Below are 19,891 nucleotides of genomic sequence, written 5' to 3' on the forward strand. Positions count from 1 at the left end.
GCGGCGTTGTTACATAAGACGCTGTGATGGGGGGTCTGCGGGAGGCGGCAAGACGGCCGGATCAAACAGAAAAATAACGACTGATTCTGAACTGTGTTGCAATAAAACAATGGTGGCTCTCGTTCATATAAAATACTACAGCCCAGAGCCTGTGTGTGTCCTCACTGGATCACATCCTCTCACCAACCACTAAAAGTCTCTCGTCCGGCGGCTTCTTGCTCGCTCACTCTCTCCTTTTTCTCTTCTTAGCTTCCTCCGTCAGCATCCTCTTCACTCTCTTCTACTCTGCCATCATGTCCGTAGAAGCTGCAGAGCCCGGTTACATTCTTTGCATTGCCCAGCTCCTGTTCTTGCACGACGCCAGCTCCACGTTTCTGCTCTTTCTTTTTTAGTGTTTGGACAATAACTCAGCAGAATGACAGCAGTCGTGCGTTTACACAAAATACTGTGGCGGTTCTGGAAAAACCTTTTTGACAGTATGGTGTTTAAGTCCTCTCCGCTCATGACGGGTTATATTTCAGCAGCGATGATGTCGTCATATTACTCCGGTTTGATGCTGCTGACAGAGGAAACACTAATGAGTTTTTGTAACTGCAGCTAATTTCAGGTGTTAAATTAAACAATGTAACAGTACAGAACACAATCTGAGGGCACTGCATCTCTGTGCTTTTACTCCACTATGCCTCAGATGCAAATATTGTACTCAGTACTCACACTACATTTGTCTGTCAGCTTTAGTTACTAGTTACTTTTCAGATTTTTCATGATAAACTGAAGCTTTTAATGTTTCCTTGTAAAGATTTTCTTCAGTAACAGATCTGAGATCTTCCTCCACTTCTGCTTGGGAAACAATCCTCAGTGCTTTTCCTCTCGTGTGAACTCCTCAAACTAAACACAAGTCTCCAAAACATCAGTAAATCCTGGAGATCTCACAGTCGTGTTGGTCTAAACGCAGCGGGGACTCGGCTCTCAAGGAAACCTCACAAATCCTCATCCAGGACTGGTCTCTAAGACAAGTCTCTAATAAGTAAGGAATAAGTATACTGTATAAGTCAAGTCTCTGACCAATCAAAACATGTTTATCCTTCCATAACATCATCCTGATTGCATCTGACAGAGAATTTCAATATTTTACAGCTCAGTCCTTTATATTTCTGTTTTATGGCTCAAAGTTCTGATTAAAGGAACAGGTTTGTGACGCTGCAGGAGGTTCGAACCTTCCTGATTTAACACGTCTGGACCGTGCACGTCTCCCAGACACCTTCCTGAGGTCACGCATGCGCTTCACCTACAAACACGAGATGTTCTGTCTGAGTTTGGAGCGTCCACACGCACGGTGAGGTCATGTCTAAGTGCACGCCTGTAACTGCTCATTTAAAAACTTGTTTGTTTGTTGCAATGATACGCTACACGTCTATCATGCAAGTGCAGCAACGCCAGCAGGGACAAAAGGAGAAATAAAGATGCATTTAAAATGTCTCAGTTAGAGTCTTTGTCAATAAATAATGTATGAAATGTATTTAAGGAAGAGATGTCTCCCCAAACTCAGCTCCCTTCTTTCCACCACCAGTCGCCCACATCCATTCTCCTCCATCCATCCTACTGTACATCATCTTGGTTGAACCTTCAATCACAATATGCAATACAGCACTAGTTCTCAAACTATGGTATGTGAGGTGTTTTCTAAATCCACGTCCTTATTGTCTTTGACCTGTGAGGACTTTAACACTGATATCGATGAAGTGCCAGCGTCTGCACCTGTGCATGTAAGTTTTCCTCTTCCTGCTGCACAGACAGGAAATGTGTAAAACCAGAACAACAGTAAGAAAACAGTGATTTAAAAAAAAACAACCCAGACACAGCAGCAAGAAAAGAAACTGATCCAGATGCCCTACAAATTACACTTCCTGCCCTTTCAGGGTTGTGGCAATTGTTTTCTCCGTCTGTGTACCCCCACGCGCTGAAACGCGTCCATAAAAACGGACACTGGAGCAGACATTGAAATTACACAGCACACGTTCCAAGACAAATCCCTGACACCAGGAATAACGCTAGACTCTGAAACACGAAGGACACCAAGGTCACTGTGCAGCAGCGTTGAATTCCTCGCTGCATGATAGATGAAGCTGTTTGGGGGCCCTCGGGGATAAATATATGTGAAGCGATATGTGTGCACAAATGTTTGGTTATCTAAACAGTATTTAAGTTGCAATATGGGTTAAGTCTGTTTTTCTTTTATGATAAACCACAGCTGAAGCCACACTCAAACTGGATCTCACAAACAGAAAGCTGCATCCAAACCCGCATGCATAACGCCGTGCGTCCAACACAAGGGGCTTTCCTATATTTGGATATATATATGTGCTGAAATACAACAAGCCAGGCCTGGTATCGGGCCCGCTGCTTGCCGTTGGTAAGCCGTGGCCGTGCCTGGATCTGCCCAGGAGCTGGACCGAGGTGGATCTGTAAATAGTGACTGACTGCGGTTCTGGTGGGACTCTGCAACACTCTAATTAAGCTCTGTCGCATAATGAGGCTCACTGCTGTTCCGTGTCACTCGATTAGTAGCTTGTGGTCGTCTCAGGCTATAGTTTGAGGTTTGTGGGGGTGGGAGATCACATCTGGGGCAAGGAGTGTAGTAACATAACAGCAATGGCACAACTGGCAACCTTGATGTTTTAAAGAGGCAACCCTGCAGTGGGTCTCGCTGATTAAAATCACATTTTAAGAGTATTTCATAGAGATCAGTTGCTCCACTTTTTTGGGACTTTTAGGGCTTTTTTTTGTTGTTGTATTATTTATACTCCAGTGATGAGGGGTGAGGATTGAGAGGAATGTAAAGGGGATGTACAGGATTGGTAAACAAGACGAGTATAAAAATGATTCGGTTTGACCTCAGAAAATGACTGACAGGGAAATGATGGCAATTTTTGTTTGAGTGAATATGAGAGAAAGTAGTTCACAGAGAAGCCAGAAACTATTTTAAGAAGCCAAATCTGTGATCGACTTTTTTTACGTTTCGTTTCAAATAAAAATAAAATTGCATGTTGAATCCAAGAAAAGGGGGAATCCCCTGAAGGGTGCGCTTCACTTTCCTCACATAACTCTGTTTGTCTTGGACTGGCTTCAGTCTCAGGTGAAGGCTGACATGCATGCATGCATGCATGCGTATAGGTTTACATACAGCAGATGCACTGAACATACATACAAGCGAATGCCAGGAATGTTTTGCGGCTGTGTAAGTCTGTGTGCGGGTGAATGAGTTTCTGGACTCTGTGCCAGGGCAGCGTGGGTGTTTATGGGAGCTTCCACGACAAGTGGAAGCGGAAACGTTGACATATGATTCCCGGACCAATCAGAGCATTATCTCGTTGTGTGGGTCTGGTCTGACAAAGGAGGTGGACTACAGTATATATTGACCTCGATTTGGGGCAAAGAGACAGAACAAGCCACCGGAGCAAAGCTAAGAAGAGCAAGCAACTTCTACGTCTGCAGCAAGACACCAACTACAAGCCATCATGAAGACTCTGACTCTCCTCTCCATCTGTGCTCTTCTCTCAGTGTGCTGGTCCATGGGAGGTAAGACGAGCTCTTTAAGTCTGTGTTATTTGGAAACGTGTTAGCAGCTGCATTAGGGAGATAACAGTGTTGTTCTGTGACCCTCAGCTATCGAACCAGAGGTTGTCGTTGACGACACTGTCGATGATGCTGCAGCCGCTGACCCCGCTCCCGCCGCCGCCGATTCATCCTCCTCTTCAGAGTCATCCTCCGAGTCCAGCTCCGATTCCTCCTCTGCATCTGACTCCAACTCTTCCTCCGACTCAGCGTCCGATTCCAACTCCGACTCGTCCTCTTCGTCCTCTTCATCCTCCTCTTCCGAGTCAGCCGAATCTTCCGAGTCTTCCGAGTCTTCTGAGTCCTCTGAGTCTGCTTCCTCTGAGTCCAACTCTGACTCCAACTCTGACTCTTCCTCTTCATCCTCCTCATCTTCATCGGAGTCAGCCAGCGACGAGGGTATGCATTCAACATTTCTGTTTCCAGAAAGAGTCTTTTAAACATTTTAAACATTTTATTTAAATCTAACGTTTGTCCTCACAGCGACTCAAGCTCCAGCGGTGGTCGTGAAGAGAGACCTGGCCTCTGTTCTCCTGAGGAGACGAAGATCCCCAGGAGGACAACTCAGCCTCCTGCAGCTGGAAAGGTAAAGTCATGTCCAACATTGCACGCTCTTTGCAAGTTCTGAACCAAATGATCATTTAGTGTTTTGTTCTAAAATATAGAATCAACGCTGAGTTTTTAAACGTCTCTTTTCCTGTCTCCTCCATCCAGCCTGAGAGAGGTGTGCGAGGTGAACGACGCCTGCGACGAGATGGCTGAAACCGCCGGCATTGTCGCCGCGTACACCGCCTACTACGGACCCGTCCCTTTCTAAGTTAAATAGTCCTCTTTCATCCACATGGGAACTGTTTCTTTTTTCTGTCTTTTTGTAATAGAAAAACTCCAACAACAACAACTCCCCTGAATCCATCTGAAGGAGCAGACCAGCACAAAAAAGAAATAAAATGTTACGATGCTAGATGGAGATTTTTATTTTAGGCACAAATCCTTGCACAAGCGGCCAGCGTTAGTGGTCCTAAACGGGAAAAAAAAGAGGCCTCCTCCAGGCTGTCAGAGAGAGGCACATGGAAACACAAGCCTGTGAAGTCATGCAGTAGCCCACACGAGATTAAATTATTCTTCTTCACGTCTTTTAGTATAAAACAATGAATGGTGCTACAAGTGCAGATGTATTGTATGTTAATGTATTGATGTTTTTGTGTCGTGCTTTAGTCGTACTTTAGTAGTTCTAGTAAGTAGTGGATGGAGTAATGAGAGGTACTGTAGTTTTTAATAGTAGTCGTAGTAGTGTACTGATAGTGGTAGTCGTGATGTACAGTGTGTGTTAAATGCACGTCAGTTATCTGTAATGGCTGTAACCACAAATTGCCTCTGGGTTTGAAAATAATAAATTATTGTGTTTTGTGGAATTGCTGTTTGGTCTTCAGTGTTTTCTTGATGTGCATCACACCTTTAAACCTGCAGTGACTGATTCTTTTGGGGCAACAACAACACTGACGTCTGTCGTCTTAAAGGTGCTACATGTGACATCTGTAACACCGACTGCTACTGGTTAAAATTGGTACCGCAGCCAGCACGAATAAACACGCAGATAGACCTCAGTAGAAATGTAAAAAATAGAAAACATTGCACACTTCAACCTCACGCAACAGTAACGTGGTCGTGGAAACCGTTTTGGCAACTTACGACTGCGAAAACATCGTCCGTCTCTGACAGTCCAGCCGAGTAGGTCTCTGACTGACAGAGATTGTGTGACGTGAAAACTTGAACTGGTTCTCGTCTTTGCAGCTTTCCACAGTGATGTTTGTAGGTCTGTTGTAGCTAACGTATTCGACAACTTCTAAATGTGTTTGTGGAGTCCCTCCCTGCCGACAAAACCAGCGTCCGCCTCCCGCGATGACAGTCAAGACAAAGTTTTCTCTCCTTAGGTTACACGGGGTCTCGTGTGGGCCTGGAGGTCCTCGGCAGTATTAGTTGTTTGGCTTTGCTTGAGAACAGCAGGTACCAGCCTATCTCAACGTTGTGGTGACCAGGGTCAAAGAGACCTAATGTTGCCTTCCCAGACACAATAGATAGCTGCCGTTGACGTGATCAGAGGCTCCTGAACACTTTCTTCCCTCCTCACCTCACCGTTGACCTTTGACTTCAGCAATTTCTCCACAACAGGGGTCCTTCTGGGCTTGTTGTCTTAGTTATTGATCCATGTTCACTCCGTTGATACACTTTATTTGGGGTTTGTTATGTGTCTGGGCAGTGTGTAACATCACACAATCACACGGGACAAAACAAAAACAGACTTTCCGAACTGGAAGAAGATGAAACATACTGACTGTCGTATGGATGTCGAGAAGCCAGTAACTCAGTTACACTATCTGTGATGAAATAACATGGTAATTTTCTGATTTAATACAAAAAATATAGCGGCTTTAATGCTGGCTCAGATTGTGTAGTGGATTAATATTAGATTATCTTTCATACATAAATATGCACAATATAAATGGCATCATCACCTGCGGTCTCAGTGTCCTTGCATGGATTTGCTGCTGTTCTCATCTTTGAACACTAGATGACAGTGTCGGTCAGTCAAAGAGATTTGAGGCGAATTGTTTGTTTTCAGTCGACAAGTCAGAACATAATTCTGTATTTACACATGAAAACACTTCAGGACTCTGAACGCTGTTTGACAAAATGCTGAACTCTTCTTGGTGTTTCATAAAGACTTGTTTGAGACTCTGAGACCTAAAAATCACTGCTAAGACTTGAGAACTTGCAAAGACTCTGAGACCTAAAAATCACTGCTAAGACTTGAGAACTTGCAAAAAATGCAGGATGAAGTCTCTGACATCTGATATCATCATGATATTATTACTTTAAATAATTAAAAAATGTATTAGACATTGGGGAAAAGTCCCGTCGCCTCTCCTTCATCTGAGACTGCTGATGTCTGATAAACAGAAATAAAAAGAGGAAACAACCTTTTGTTTTGTGATAACGTGTTGATTATCTCTGTATGCAGAGATAACAGAGCTCATTTTCTCGAGATAACGAGATAAAAAAAACAATAATTGTCAACAACCGGTCTCGACTTCCTGTTTGACATATTTAGTTCCTTGTGAGAATTATGTAAACAGTTCGAACAGACATAAGATTAACAGTTACCCTTTGCTCGATCAGTGTGACGACACGCCCTGCTTCATGTAGCCCGCAGATATGTGCATGGTGGTGCTGTTTTATCATCCTCACTGATCTGAGTCCAGATCTTAAAAGTCTAGTCTGTAAGATTTAGATCCAGACCCAGTTTGGTTTGTCCGTTCTTCAACTAAATCTGACACACTGGACCTTTTAATTTAAAGCAAATCCCCAACTGAAGCCAATGCAAAAGTGTCAAAAACTGCAGTTCCTCTAACGTCCACTTGAGGCTGGCTCCAGAAGTGAGTCAGTCTCCATAAGTCCCCATGTTCAAATGTCCAACTTCACAGCAGAAACAAACATGTTTACAGCCTGGTACAAAAAACAGTTTTGGTCTGTGTACATGTCACTGTCTTTCTATGCTGATGACACCGATACCAATTTAAAATTGACCATCGCATCCTCTGTCCTTCCAGTTTTACCAGGAAATTAGTTCAATTTATTACATTGGAAGTCTTTGAAAATGTAAAATGTTCTTGATTAAACTCTTTGTAAGCGACAGTTGAACATGTGTAAAGTGTCTCGTGGTTGTTCGTTCATGAGCTTTGGTACAGCTTGTTCAGCCTCGATATTGACGTATTGATTATCCAGCTCATGTTCTTTGCACATGATTTACTGACATGTGACAGTATAACGGTCATCACATCAGTTTCCTGAACACTGGATGTGTTTCCCCCAAACACATAAAAACTAAAACCGAGCAAACTACCTGAGACAGACATTAGACTACTGAGAAACAATTAAAAACACTGACAATGATTCTTTAGATAGAGTTTATGATACTCTGAACTCTACACACTCACCTTCACTAAGAAGAAAACTTCAGATAACGCTGATAAGAGAGCAATAAATACTGAAGGAACGTTTAAGACCAAGAGTCACGTGAATCATTTAATACGGTATAATCTTTAATATTTTATTTTTAAATGTTAAATTAAAGTTTTTATTGAGACACGGTAAACGGCTCAGCATTAAGAATTACAAAGTTAGATGTACATTCATCTAAATTCAAACTACATATTCCTTGAATACAATTAAACGTATTATTACACCATAAAACGATGTTGTAAGGACTTCAACGTGTCTTTTTTTTACACAGTTTTTCTCTGTTAAACATTTTTTTAAAAACAAAAAACTCGATAGTTACAAGAGCACAAATGTCACGGCATCTTCAGGGGAGTCTAATACAACCAACCAGTATGCAATGACCAAATTATCATCAGTTATCGTCTTTTGATTATTTGCATTTCATCATTTTAGCAATTTAATTACAAAATAAAGTCCAATAAGAACATTTTCACAATTGTGTTTTATCCTTTTATATTATTTGAGTGGCTCTTTGTTCAGCCTACCAGCAGTTAAGTTACAAAAATCACAGGTCTATATTTTTCTCACTGTCCACAAATCCCACTAAAAGACCAAATATAACAAAGTTAAAAACTTATTAGACCTCTACTGTTACATGCTGATGTTTACTATCTGAGTCTGAAATGTAAACATGCAAACATTTGCTAGTAAGTGGGGCTAGAAGATAAATATCACGATTAAATCTGGGGCTGGTGATGAATTTCAGAAGCTTGTTTTGGTGTTTTTTAATCCCATGTACAGTCACAGTCCAGCTGCCAGAAATACTGACCAGTATTAATCCACAGCTGAAAATAGTCCCAAACAATATTTCCTTCTGTTTGAGTAATGTTTGCTGAAACATTCAGCGCCCAGCTGCACAAACTATTCAGTGCTGCTTGAAAGTTTGTGAACCTCAAAAACTATTATTTCTATTATTTAATCAGAACCAGTATTTTTCATCTCGGGGTCCACACATGCATGGCTCCACAATAAAAAGACAACTCACTCACCGTGGCTTTAATAGGAGGGTTGCTTGGAGGAAGTCTCTGCTCTCAAAAAAAGAACAAGATAGACACACAAGTCCAAAATTTGAACAACCAAAGCCGCCATGTATGAAACTGTGTGGTTGAGGTTATCAGTGCTATAGGAAGTGCAATACCCAGATAAAGATTCATCTTTAATAAGGTTTACAAATCTTCAAGCAGCCCTATATGTGTGAGCTGTTTTTAAGATTTTGCAGGAGCTGATTGAGGCTGAAAGGCAGAAAAACTTTGTTGTTTTTGGTTTTTCCATGGGATACATCGACAATAACAAAAAAAAAGAGAGTTTTGTCAACCTAATCCTTTAAAGGCAACTTCAGTGAGCACAACACAACTCAGAGACAATAACCTACTAAAAGTAAATACATAAATATTATAGAAATGTTAGAGTTTTGCCTAAAGGTGGAGTGTTTTCAAAGCCGGCTCATTTTCAGAATCTTCAGCTCTATCTTCATCTCGTTTTCCACCTCCTTCTCTGCACTCATTGCAGGGTTATCGTACGCTTCTGTTGGTGCTTTCTGGTTCTTTTCCACAGGTTCTACCTCTCTGTGTTGCTCGTCATCAGCTGCAACCTGACAGCATTTACAGCAGCAACAGCATTTGGCCGTAATCACACCAACCACTTTGTCCCAGGGAGCCAGGGAGTGAGCCCAGAGAGGCAGGAAATCCCAGGATCGCAGCACTGCAGGCAAACACCCGGGTTTCCATTTCTGCAGCATGTTGATCACTATGATGATGAGGAGCATGCTGAGCAAAGGGACGCCCACGCCTACCAACACCTTCCAGCCAGCCAGCGACAGGCTGAAGACGAAGAGCGGTAAAACGAAGAAGCAGCAGACGATGTAGACGATGGCAAACCAGCGGTAGGAGGCAGTGATGTTTCCCAGGCGTTTAGCCAACCAGATCGGGACGCGGGTGAAGGGGATCGGGTACCACAGAAGGATGCCGGAGATGTTGAACAGGAAGTGCACGAGGGCAATCTGGAGCAACCATCAACAAAATATATTGATAAGCTTCAGTCTTTTTTTTTCTGCTCAGAAATCAATGAGACATTCTGGTTATAGGTAAAATAGAGACATTGATACACCAACAATCTATTCCAATTCATTTTGAGCAGACATCAGATCAAATGAACACGTACAATCTGAAGCTGTGTTTCAGTTAGTACACTCCCATGTAGTACACTGTGTACATTATGTACTTGTTGGCATAGTGCGATACTTTCAGGAGGGTAGTGTTGACTGATGTGAACTTACCGAGAATGAAGATCACAACTTTTTACAGCTATTTCTTCTTCTTTGCCAAATTGCAACCATGCAAAGCATTAGAGCCAATATTTGACCCCCAAAATATAAAACATAAAACATAAGTACAACTTACATTTGTATATTGCCATATTCACCGTATTCAGCAGCCATTTTCACAACTCCAGTGGTCCCTACTTTAGCCAAAGTGCCTAGTGTTCTCAACTTTTCGACCATTATAAGTGTACAGTAACATCCAGGTACTCACAGTACACTGCAAGTGTAAGTACGCAAATTGAGACACAACATAAGAGTCCAGAAGTGTCAAATATTACTTTTGAATTCCAGTTTTCTCAATACTTCCTATATTATCTTTCAGGAAACCGGATTTTCCTGTCTTGTTTAAAGTTGCAATAAATACCAGACATCCCTTATGGGTCATGATAGAATAGGCAAATATATATTTATTTATATAAAACAGGAAGACACAGGCTTCCTCTAACTTATAAATCATATATATCAATATGTGATCTATAGGTAGAGGAAGCCTTATTCTACATATGTGCATGTGTTTTTGTGTGATTTACTGACCTGCAGAGCGTTTGCCAGAGTGTCTCCAGGACTAGCCATCGCTGCCAGGATGGCCGTGGTGGTCGTGCCAATGTTTGAACCCAGAGACAATGGGTACGCCCTTTCTATGCTGATGACACCAATACCTATTTAAACAAACGAGACGCTGGTTAAAATACATATTTCCACACCCTGGCTACCATCAGTTTACAGTTTACCAGGAAGTTAGTTACATTTATTAGACTGGAAGTCTGAGAAGTGTGTGTGTTCCCCAATTCACTGTATTCAACCTAGCAGAATCAGACTCTATTTATCGGTGCAAAACATGGCATGATGGATGGATGGATGGATGGATGGATGGATGGATGGATGGGTGAATGAATGAATGGGTGGATGAATGGATGGATGGATAAAAGGATGAATGGATGGAGGGATGTATGTATATGTGGATGGATGGATGGATGGATGGATGGATGGATGGATGGAGGGATGGATGAATAGATGGGTGGATGAATGGATAAATAGATGGACGAATGGATGGATGGATGGATAAAAGGATGAATGGATGGAGGGATGTATGTATGTGTGGATGGATGGATAAAAGGATGAATGGATGGAGGGATGTATGTATGTGTGGATGGATGGATGGATGGATGGATGGATGGATAAAAGGATGAATGGATGGAGGGATGGATGAATGGATGGGTCGATGAATGGATAAATAGATGGACGAATGGATGGATGGATGGATAAAAGGATGAATGGATGGAGGGATGTATGTGTGTGTGGACGGATGGATGGATGGATGGATAAAAGGATGAATGGATGGAGGGATGGATGAATGGATGGGTAGATGAATGGATAAATAGATGGATGGATGGATGGATGGATAAAAGGATGAATGGATGGAGGGATGGATAAATAGATAGATGGATGGGTGGGTGGATAAATAGATGGATGGATGGATAAATGGATGGATGGATGAATGGATGAATGGATAAATGGATGGATGGATGGATGGATGGATGGATGGATGGATGTCCTCACCAACAAGTGGAGTAATAGCAGATGTGAAAACCGAGCTGCTCTGCACAATGAAGGTCATTCCAGCTCCGACTAAAATAGCGATGTAACCTGTGACCCAACCGAAGGGGAACGGGAAATCTGCAAACACAAACAAACAACATTCATGTGTTACTAAATCCAGTCCCGTTCACATGTACTGCACTTGAATATGAAGAGTATGCAGTGCCACTCGCCGGTGTTAAGGATCTTCTTGATGACTGTGGCCACCTGCCCCTTCAGCATGGAGTTGAGCAGCTTGACGATGAGGATGAGGCAGGAGCACAACACGAGCAGAGAAAAAGCCAGCAGGATCAGACCTACTGCCAGGTCAGGCAGATTCCCATTCACAAAGAGGTGTTTACCTGTGGGCACAGAAACACCTCAACGTCCTGCAGAACTGAACTCAAAGAGACAAAAAAAAAGCTCCAACAAGGCGAGGCCTGGTGCTTAACATCAACCTCACTCCCATTAGTTCACCTGTAAGGCCAAAAGGAAGACTGAGCATGCTGTGTCTTACATTTTTGGACATTGTATGTTTCAGAAATGTTCTTCAGTGTGAAGGTGTAGTTGCCATCGACCCAACAGAGAGACGGAGATGTGCAGTTCTCTGGACCGGGAACTGTGACGTTCATTAAGGTCTGAAACACAGCGACAGTTTGATTTTTAATTTGGGATATTTATGAATATTTGCTACGTAGCCGACGTGTGTTGGTCTCACCGTGTTGGTGAAGGTTTGGCACCATCTCTTGATAAGACTCTTATCCCTGGCTTCTGGGTCTCCGGTGGCAATCCCACTGATGACCGACTCGTCCAGCTGAGTGAAGAACAGAAATATACAACAATCCCAATATGTAATAATGTTGTAAATATATCTAAACACTTCTTTATGGATTCGTGTATTTTAAACTACAAAGCAATTCCAAAATATTTCAAGATATTTCATTTTTGAACTGATAAACTTTGTTGTTTTTTATTTATGTTTTTATTTGCAGCGTCGTAGAAGAAGCTACTGTGGAGCATAGACCCATAGATAATACTAACAATTATACAGTAACTTCTATATCAACCCAACTACTGTATGAGTATGTATATCAGCATCATTTCAACTCGACTCTACACTGAAGCTCAATGACTACTGTCATAGTCTTCTCCTTAAATGATGAGGAGTGATCTTCATGTTATTTCCAACAGTAAGACAGTGCAGGTTCTGCTTGACCTTGTTATCTCAAGACAACAACGATCATTATCTCAATGAGATAATGACGTTTGTAAATTATCATGGTGTTAAGATGAAGTAACAGCTTCATATCTAATAATGTTTGAGTGTTTTTGTCCCATCTGTCCTCCAGTATCTGACACAAAGTCATGTTTTCAGTATTTTTAGGTATTCTTCATGGTATTTTTAAGTTTGTAATTTCCTGATAAACCATAAAAAATTGTTGATGACATCATCCTGCACTCGGGGGCATGTCCTAATTTTACATCCAATGAAATGCTTTCTCTCTTCTGACACCGCCGGAGTGGAGTGCCTCCTAACTGATGCTAAATGAACCAGGATCAGCAGCTGGACTGGACCAGGTTTGGCCTCTAAGATCAACAGGGAAAAACGTTACGAGGTGTTTTATGGACTTTCCTGATGGAAAGACTGTCTGTTTGTTAGATCAGTCGCCCATGTAGCTAACCAATCTGACTCCAGGATGCCAGGAGCCAAACCCGGCAAGAAAACCACCTCAGTAAGCTCAGGACTCCCTGCCAGACTGGTTTCATAGCAACATAATAGGAAACAACATCTTACCTGTATAATTGACTCAGTGACGACGTCAGTGATCACATTTAACAGGTCGGGCGCCTCTCCGCTCTGAATTTTGAAGGAGTCGATGATGAGCTTGGTGACCACGTACAAATAACCGGTGGCGACCTCCAGAGGCAGCAGCACCAGGACAGAGAGCCAGTTGAAGAAGTCGTGCACTGTGGCCCCTGCAAAGGCCCTGGGTGGATTGTGAAAGGAGGGAGATAAATGCAAAGTAAAATGACCTTTGAGCTTTCTAATGGGGGCTACATGCGTGTATAATTGCTGTCCAGGGAAAAGTCATGTAGTAAGTAGATAAATAAACCTCTTACTCATACAGCAGAACGAAAGCTGAGGATTATAAAGTACAGATTAAATTCAGAGTATTCTTTAAGATAAAGGGAAGTATTTAATTGTGTAGATTAGATACTGAAGATTATTTTATTATCTTTGGGCTAATAAAACTAACAAAGCTCATAGTTCACCAAAAGACGGTGTTGAAAGCTCTGCTGACCTCACTGTATGCGTTGTGCTGATACATCTGTTTTGTTGGAGTTTGTTACCAGTCTAGAAATGTAAGAACCTTCAGTTATCGAGCTCCTCAGGTGACTCAGGTGAGTCCTGAACCATCCCTTCTCAACCTTGTGTATACGAGCTGCTGTGAGGATTACCTGCGGAAGACGCTGCGATCACCAGCCTGCGTCACGGCCACCAGTGTGTTGGTGACGGAGGTGCCGATGTTGGTTCCCATGATGATGGGAACAGCCAGCCGGACCGTCAGCACTGCCAAAGCACACGTCAACACATCATCACTCCATCCCCCTCTCCTCCACACCTCCAACATCACTCATGCATGGATGGGTGTTTGTGTTTGTAGGGTGGAGGCTTGTACTCACGTCCAGAGGAGACCATGCTGACAACGATGGAGGAAGAAGTGGACGAGCTCTGAACCAGCAGGGTGACCAGAACGCCGATGACCAGACCAGCCAGAGGGTTGGACAAAACCGAGTTGTCCTGGAAGATGTCACCTGCTGCTTTACCTGGACGAGGTGAACAAAGGAGCACCTTTTTAGTTTCACCTGTGCTTCACCAACGATGACAATTTACGGGTCACTGTGGCTTTAGACAACCTCCAACGAGCTGGAAAGCTGAGCTGAGGACGTCGAGCGAGCAGATGAAGATGTAGAGGAAACCCAGCAGCAGGATGAGCTTCCCCACCGACACCAACACCCTCAACACCTTCCCTCTGGTGTCCAGAGCTGGGACAAGAGATGAAGGAGATTAAACAAGATTTTAGCAAGGCAGCAGAACTGGACTTGAACTTGGCAACCAACAGGAAATAACGTCACCTCGTCTTCTTATAAATGAGAGCAAAAAACAGTTTCATACATATATTAACGTAATAAAACAAAGACGCCATTTATAAAATCATAAATAAATAATATTGAATTCATATTAGATCGCTCAGTAACAAATAAAACTTTTAAACGAATGAGCTCATTGTTTAATCCGACACATCATGTTGACTCATCTTGCTGTCTAAGTAATATCTGGACCACATCCATTATTATTTATGACGTCTATGCTTTCTAAATAATCAGTAACACAGTAATCAATGATTTGATTGCATGCAGTATTTATAAAAAAGCATTTATCGCCTCTGTTAGTTTTGATGTTGTACAACTTTAAAGATTGAAGTAGATTTATGTATTTATATATAAAGTTTTTTAATGATACTTGTAAATGTTTATGTCTCCAAACTCTGATTTATTTGACTCTTTCTGTAGTTTTACAGTTTATTTAATCGTGTTTTGCTTTGCTCACTCTGTAACTGTGCTTTAAATAAAGATTATCATCATTATTATTAGTATTATCTCCTGTGTGGTTGTGTAACAGTGCTCAGTGAGAACACTTTATCATATCTACAGCAGGACACATGTAATCCATCATTACTCATGTAAATGTATGACTCAGTGACCATGTAATCAGGTGCTTATAATGCTACATGGTGACGTTACAAGTCTTCACCTGACCATGGGACGCCCGTGTCCTTCAGCTCGGGCATGTCCCAGGGGTCGACCTCCTCCGGCTCGTCCTGGATCAGAGTCACAGTGGAGTGAGCCAGGCTCGCTTTGACCTCTGCAAACAGAAACAGACAGAATATTTATATTTACTGTCTTCAAAAAACCTTCTGTTCAATTTCATACAACGTGAAAAATACCTTTGCTTTCATTTCCATGTCTCTCCTCGGGGTCTTCTGTGCGTTTGTTTTGAGCAGCCATTGACTGATAAGAAAGAAAAAGTGTAGTCATAAAGATATGAAGATGAAATGAGCCAACCTGAAAGTTTGTCACACACATTATATGGGACAGTTTGTCTAGTATAAAGGTGGTTTGACATTTCACAGAAAGTTTTCAGTCAGCTGTAAACTGCAAATATGTTTCGAACAAAAACCCCAAAACGTGACATTAGTTATGTTTAGTCATTAGTTTAACTATCAGGGCGTTAGTCCACAAATATCACACACACACACACACACACACACACACACACACTGTCTCTCACATGCCGGGGTATTGATCTTAACGTCACATGGTCAAGTTGCAGTAAAATTCCATTCACAGTCAGACACAGAAAGAAAGTTATCAATCAAACTCTCTGACATACAAATGTTTCTAAATATCTATTTCTACTTTTTGTATCTAATATTTATAATATAAATAAATCTAAATATTTTATCATATTACTCATTTTTGTGATTAATTTACCACAATTACTTATGTCTATAACAGGATATGTATTTTTTATTGAACAGCTTCAGTTTTATTGGTCATTCAATTTGTGATGATACAATAAAATTTTAAATTAATATTAATGAATTGTCTCCATTGTTTCATTAAACTTGATACATTTTGTCCCTTTTAGTTTAGAGTTTAAAGTCCGGGCGGACACTTTCAAAATCATCTATTTTATTTGTAACAAAAATATACTTTAAATCTAAAAAAGAAACATAAAATACCTTCTACTACTACACATACTTGTTGTAAAGTATAGTGTATAGTATAACAACAGAAATAATGGTAATCAAATATAAAAAACACTGAATCTACATCCCAGAGTTTCAGCTCGTCCTCACCTGTGGCAGACGCAGTGAGTCCATGCTCCGTGTGTGCTGAGCTCACCTGGGCTTCAGCTTTTTAGGAACGCTGCCTCCGGCGTGGTGGAGTCGTAGGCTTGTGGGTGGAGAGCGTGATGTCCGGCGTACAGATGTGCACAGATAAGATGAAACACACCTTTCAGATCTTGATTAGTCTTACCTGACACTGCTGTAACCTGTGAAGTGTTGCAATCCGACTCACATGGTACCTGATAAGTCTACCTGCACCTACACCTGCTGCTACCAACATGTATGCTTTACTGAAAATACCTTTTTGGATTCATGGTGATGAAGTTCTGTTGTTTGTCTGTCTGATTTATAAACCCGTCCGTCCATTTAAAATAGAAAATGACAAACTCTTGCACAGAGTGATGATAGCTCCAGCTGTTGGAACTGATGTGAACCATAGAGGCAGAGAGAATGGCTCCCCTGGCAAAGGTTTATCCCATTAACAGATAGCCCACATGTGGGAGGGGGTTGCCGGATGCGGACCGTGTCGTACAGTGTATGCTCTGTATGTCGGTGGCTTCTATTTTGGGCACACGATTTTTTTTGCAGTAATTTATTGATTCTCCACGGTTCAATACTTCAAACTATCAATGAACTAAGTTTAGGCCTTTAAAACTGTTGATGCTGCCCGAGAGGACTTAGAGGAGAGAACATCAGCCCAGGTCACACTGATGCCATCGACTTTCCGTGGAAGTTGTGACCTGATAATGTGAGGTGAGGACAGGAAGGGAATCCAACTGTCTGACACTTACACGCAGTCATCACCACTGCGCTTTTATATTTGATTGCACAAGTGCCCTTTATTAAACTCATCCAGGTCATGAACTCATAAAAACTCAGCATGCTGGATTTCTACACCCATGTACACAGTTTAACAGGTGCAGTCTAATACAACAGTCCTAAAACTAATTATTAACCTTCACGTCAGATTTATTGCAGGCCTGGGTGTACCCACAGACTGGGGTCTTAGTTTCTGTAACATTACCCAGAGATTTCTGGGGAGCCCAGTTTCTAAGTTGGTTACGACAAGAAGTCAAAGTACAATGACTACTAGTTTGGGGCATCACATGACATCCATTTTGGTCTTGTGGGCATGATCCCTGGTTATCAACCAGGTAGCCCATGGGTACGGGTTAGGTTGGCTAGCATGGGAAGTACACTTGCTCCACACCATGAACAAACTCCTGGTTGCTTCCCTTTTGACTGGGAAATTGCTCATTTGCATCACAAGAGGGAGTAGCATTGTGTCAGGCTTCCACTTCTCACACAGAACACCCTACCCCAAGCAGAAGGTACAGAAGTTTTCAGTTTCTGCTGACAGTGGCAAAAATAACTCATCAAACTGTGATGGCACAGTGGACTGAACAAAAAAGCATCCCATATGGTCTAGCGGTCAGGATCCCTGGTTTTCACCCAGGTGGCCCGGGTTCAACTCCCGGTATGGGAATGCTGCTTTGTGCAGGCTGGACCATAAGTTAGTTACTACAATCTTGCGATACCAAACTACTGTATTCCTTGTCAAACTGGCCAGTGGTTGTGTTTGGTCCATTGGCTGTATAAAACGTGGACGTAGTCTCCATGACGTCACCCACCGGTTTCTGAAGAGTCGTTGTGAAGCTCAGTGTGGTGGCTCTGGCCGCCACCATCTTGGCAAAGACGTGGATCATCGGTGAACCTGAGGTTGGCAAACAAGCTGTGCAGACGCCCACCTGTCAATCAAAGCGTCCACGCTCTTAATCCTGCATAACTTTAAGCCTTATTATAATGTGAACAGGTGAGTTGTATATAAATTCACCCTCAGTACAGTTGTCATGAACGGGGAAATTAGCTACAGAGACCAAAACTGTTTTTTGTACCAGGCTGTAAACATGTTTATTTCTGCTGTGAAACATGGGGACTTATGGAGACTGACTCACTTCTGGAGCCAGCCTCAAGTGGACGTTAGAGGAACTGCAGTTTGGCTTCATTTTTCAAGTTACTACTTGGGGTATAGCTAATAAACTGGCAACCAAGTGTATGATTGTTTATTTACTGGGGGCAGTGCACATTAATAAACACTCAAGTGGCCCTTATGGTCATCACAGGTTCCCCTCTGTTTGGCCTAAAATCCCGTCTGTGTTCTGACCTGAGGACAGATATAACCCTTCTCTGTCACACTCAGATCAGACACAAATGAATTTTAGTCAGGCGCCTCCTGTTATGTCACGCTGCCATTAAAACTGAATGGATGATATGTGGAGCAACATAAATCTATTTTTAGTTTTATCAATACATGTCGGCCTGTTGATTGTGATCTGGTCTGTTCTTCTCTCTCCAGAGCATAAAAGGAAATCAAAATATTTGTCAAGCATGCATCCTGTTTGTTTTGTGTACTTTTGTCTCTCTTGTTTGTTCCTTATGATGCAGAACATCAATCTGACGATGGGAGTCCTGATGTAATGTAAATCAGACATATTAAAGCAGCACAGAGACAAGAGACAAAAAAAAGGACTTTACTTCTATATTTAATCAAAGAAAGTAAGTGTGATGACATTAAAACTCTATATGCAATATTTACAGAACATTATATATACATTACTTCCCATATAGAGCAGGTCTAGACCATATAAAGCAGGCCACAGAAGGCTGTTGACGTTCCGATCTGTGTCTTCAGACTAGAATATGCTGACAATAACACCTCCATGGGTAAAGACATTCTCTTTAAATAATTCTGGGCGTGTAGTATTTGTGGTGTTATCTTGGGGTTTAAAGTCGATCCACCAGGATAAGTTGGGCAGAATGTGAGACCGACTCAGGCACTTCTGGTGAACTTTGAGAGTGTCTCTAATTCTTCTTGGCCAAGCGTCAATAAATAATACAGCATAAGACATCAGAGGCTCCTGAACACTTTCTGAACTCCTTACCTCACCATTGACTTTTCGACTTCAGCAATTTCTCCACAACAATACCTTAATGGCATATGAATGTGTTCAGATGGAGAGATGGCGCTCAGTCTAGACCTACAGCAGCATAACTAAGATGCAACTCTTGTGATGCAAATGAGCAATTTCCCAATCAAAAGGGAAGCAACCAGGAGTTTGTTCATGGTGTGGAGCAAGTGTATTTCCCGTGCTAGCCAACCTAACCCGTACCCATGGGCTACCTGGTTGATAACCAGGGATCATGCCCACAAGACCAAAATGGATGTCATGTGACGCCCCAAACTAGTAATCATTGTACTTTAACTTCTTGTCGTAACCAACTTAGAAACTGGGCTCCCCAGAAATCTCTGGGTAATGTCACAGAAACTAAGACCCTAGTCTGTGGGTACACCCAGGCCTGCAATAAATCTGACGTGATGGTTAATAATTAGTTTTAGGACTGT

The 19,891-nt window shown here is 42.1% G+C and overlaps 2 protein-coding genes and 1 non-coding gene across 3 annotated transcripts; 2 read left to right on the forward strand and 1 right to left on the reverse strand.

Annotated features, from left to right (window-relative positions):
• The first annotated feature begins 2,766 nt into the window (after positions 1 to 2,766).
• On the forward strand, positions 2,767 to 4,886 carry bglapl (bone gamma-carboxyglutamate (gla) protein, like). The gene is made up of 4 exons (XM_019256375.2): positions 2,767 to 3,579; positions 3,667 to 4,014; positions 4,099 to 4,201; positions 4,330 to 4,886. Exons 1-4 carry the CDS (start codon positions 3,519 to 3,521, stop codon positions 4,430 to 4,432), a joined length of 615 nt encoding a protein of 204 aa, XP_019111920.1. The 5' UTR covers positions 2,767 to 3,518; the 3' UTR covers positions 4,433 to 4,886.
• A 4,155-nt stretch (positions 4,887 to 9,041) lies between these two features.
• Positions 9,042 to 16,584, reverse strand: slc34a2a (solute carrier family 34 member 2a). The gene is made up of 13 exons (XM_019256361.2): positions 16,498 to 16,584; positions 15,583 to 15,646; positions 15,390 to 15,500; positions 14,492 to 14,620; positions 14,258 to 14,401; positions 14,033 to 14,144; positions 13,368 to 13,560; positions 12,291 to 12,386; positions 12,090 to 12,210; positions 11,767 to 11,934; positions 11,555 to 11,671; positions 10,529 to 10,653; positions 9,042 to 9,673 (listed from the first exon to the last, which is right to left on the reverse strand). Exons 1-13 carry the CDS (start codon positions 16,519 to 16,521, stop codon positions 9,107 to 9,109), a joined length of 1,971 nt encoding a protein of 656 aa, XP_019111906.2. The 5' UTR covers positions 16,522 to 16,584; the 3' UTR covers positions 9,042 to 9,106.
• Positions 16,585 to 17,902: 1,318 nt separating this feature from the next.
• trnae-uuc (transfer RNA glutamic acid (anticodon UUC)) lies at positions 17,903 to 17,974 on the forward strand. Its single transcript has one exon. It is a non-coding gene; the product is annotated as a tRNA-Glu (tRNA).
• The last annotated feature ends 1,917 nt before the right edge of the window (positions 17,975 to 19,891 follow it).

The sequence above is a fragment of the Larimichthys crocea genome, chromosome X (assembly GCF_000972845.2).
Source record: "Larimichthys crocea isolate SSNF chromosome X, L_crocea_2.0, whole genome shotgun sequence".
NCBI classification, from domain to species: Eukaryota; Metazoa; Chordata; class Actinopteri; family Sciaenidae; genus Larimichthys; species Larimichthys crocea.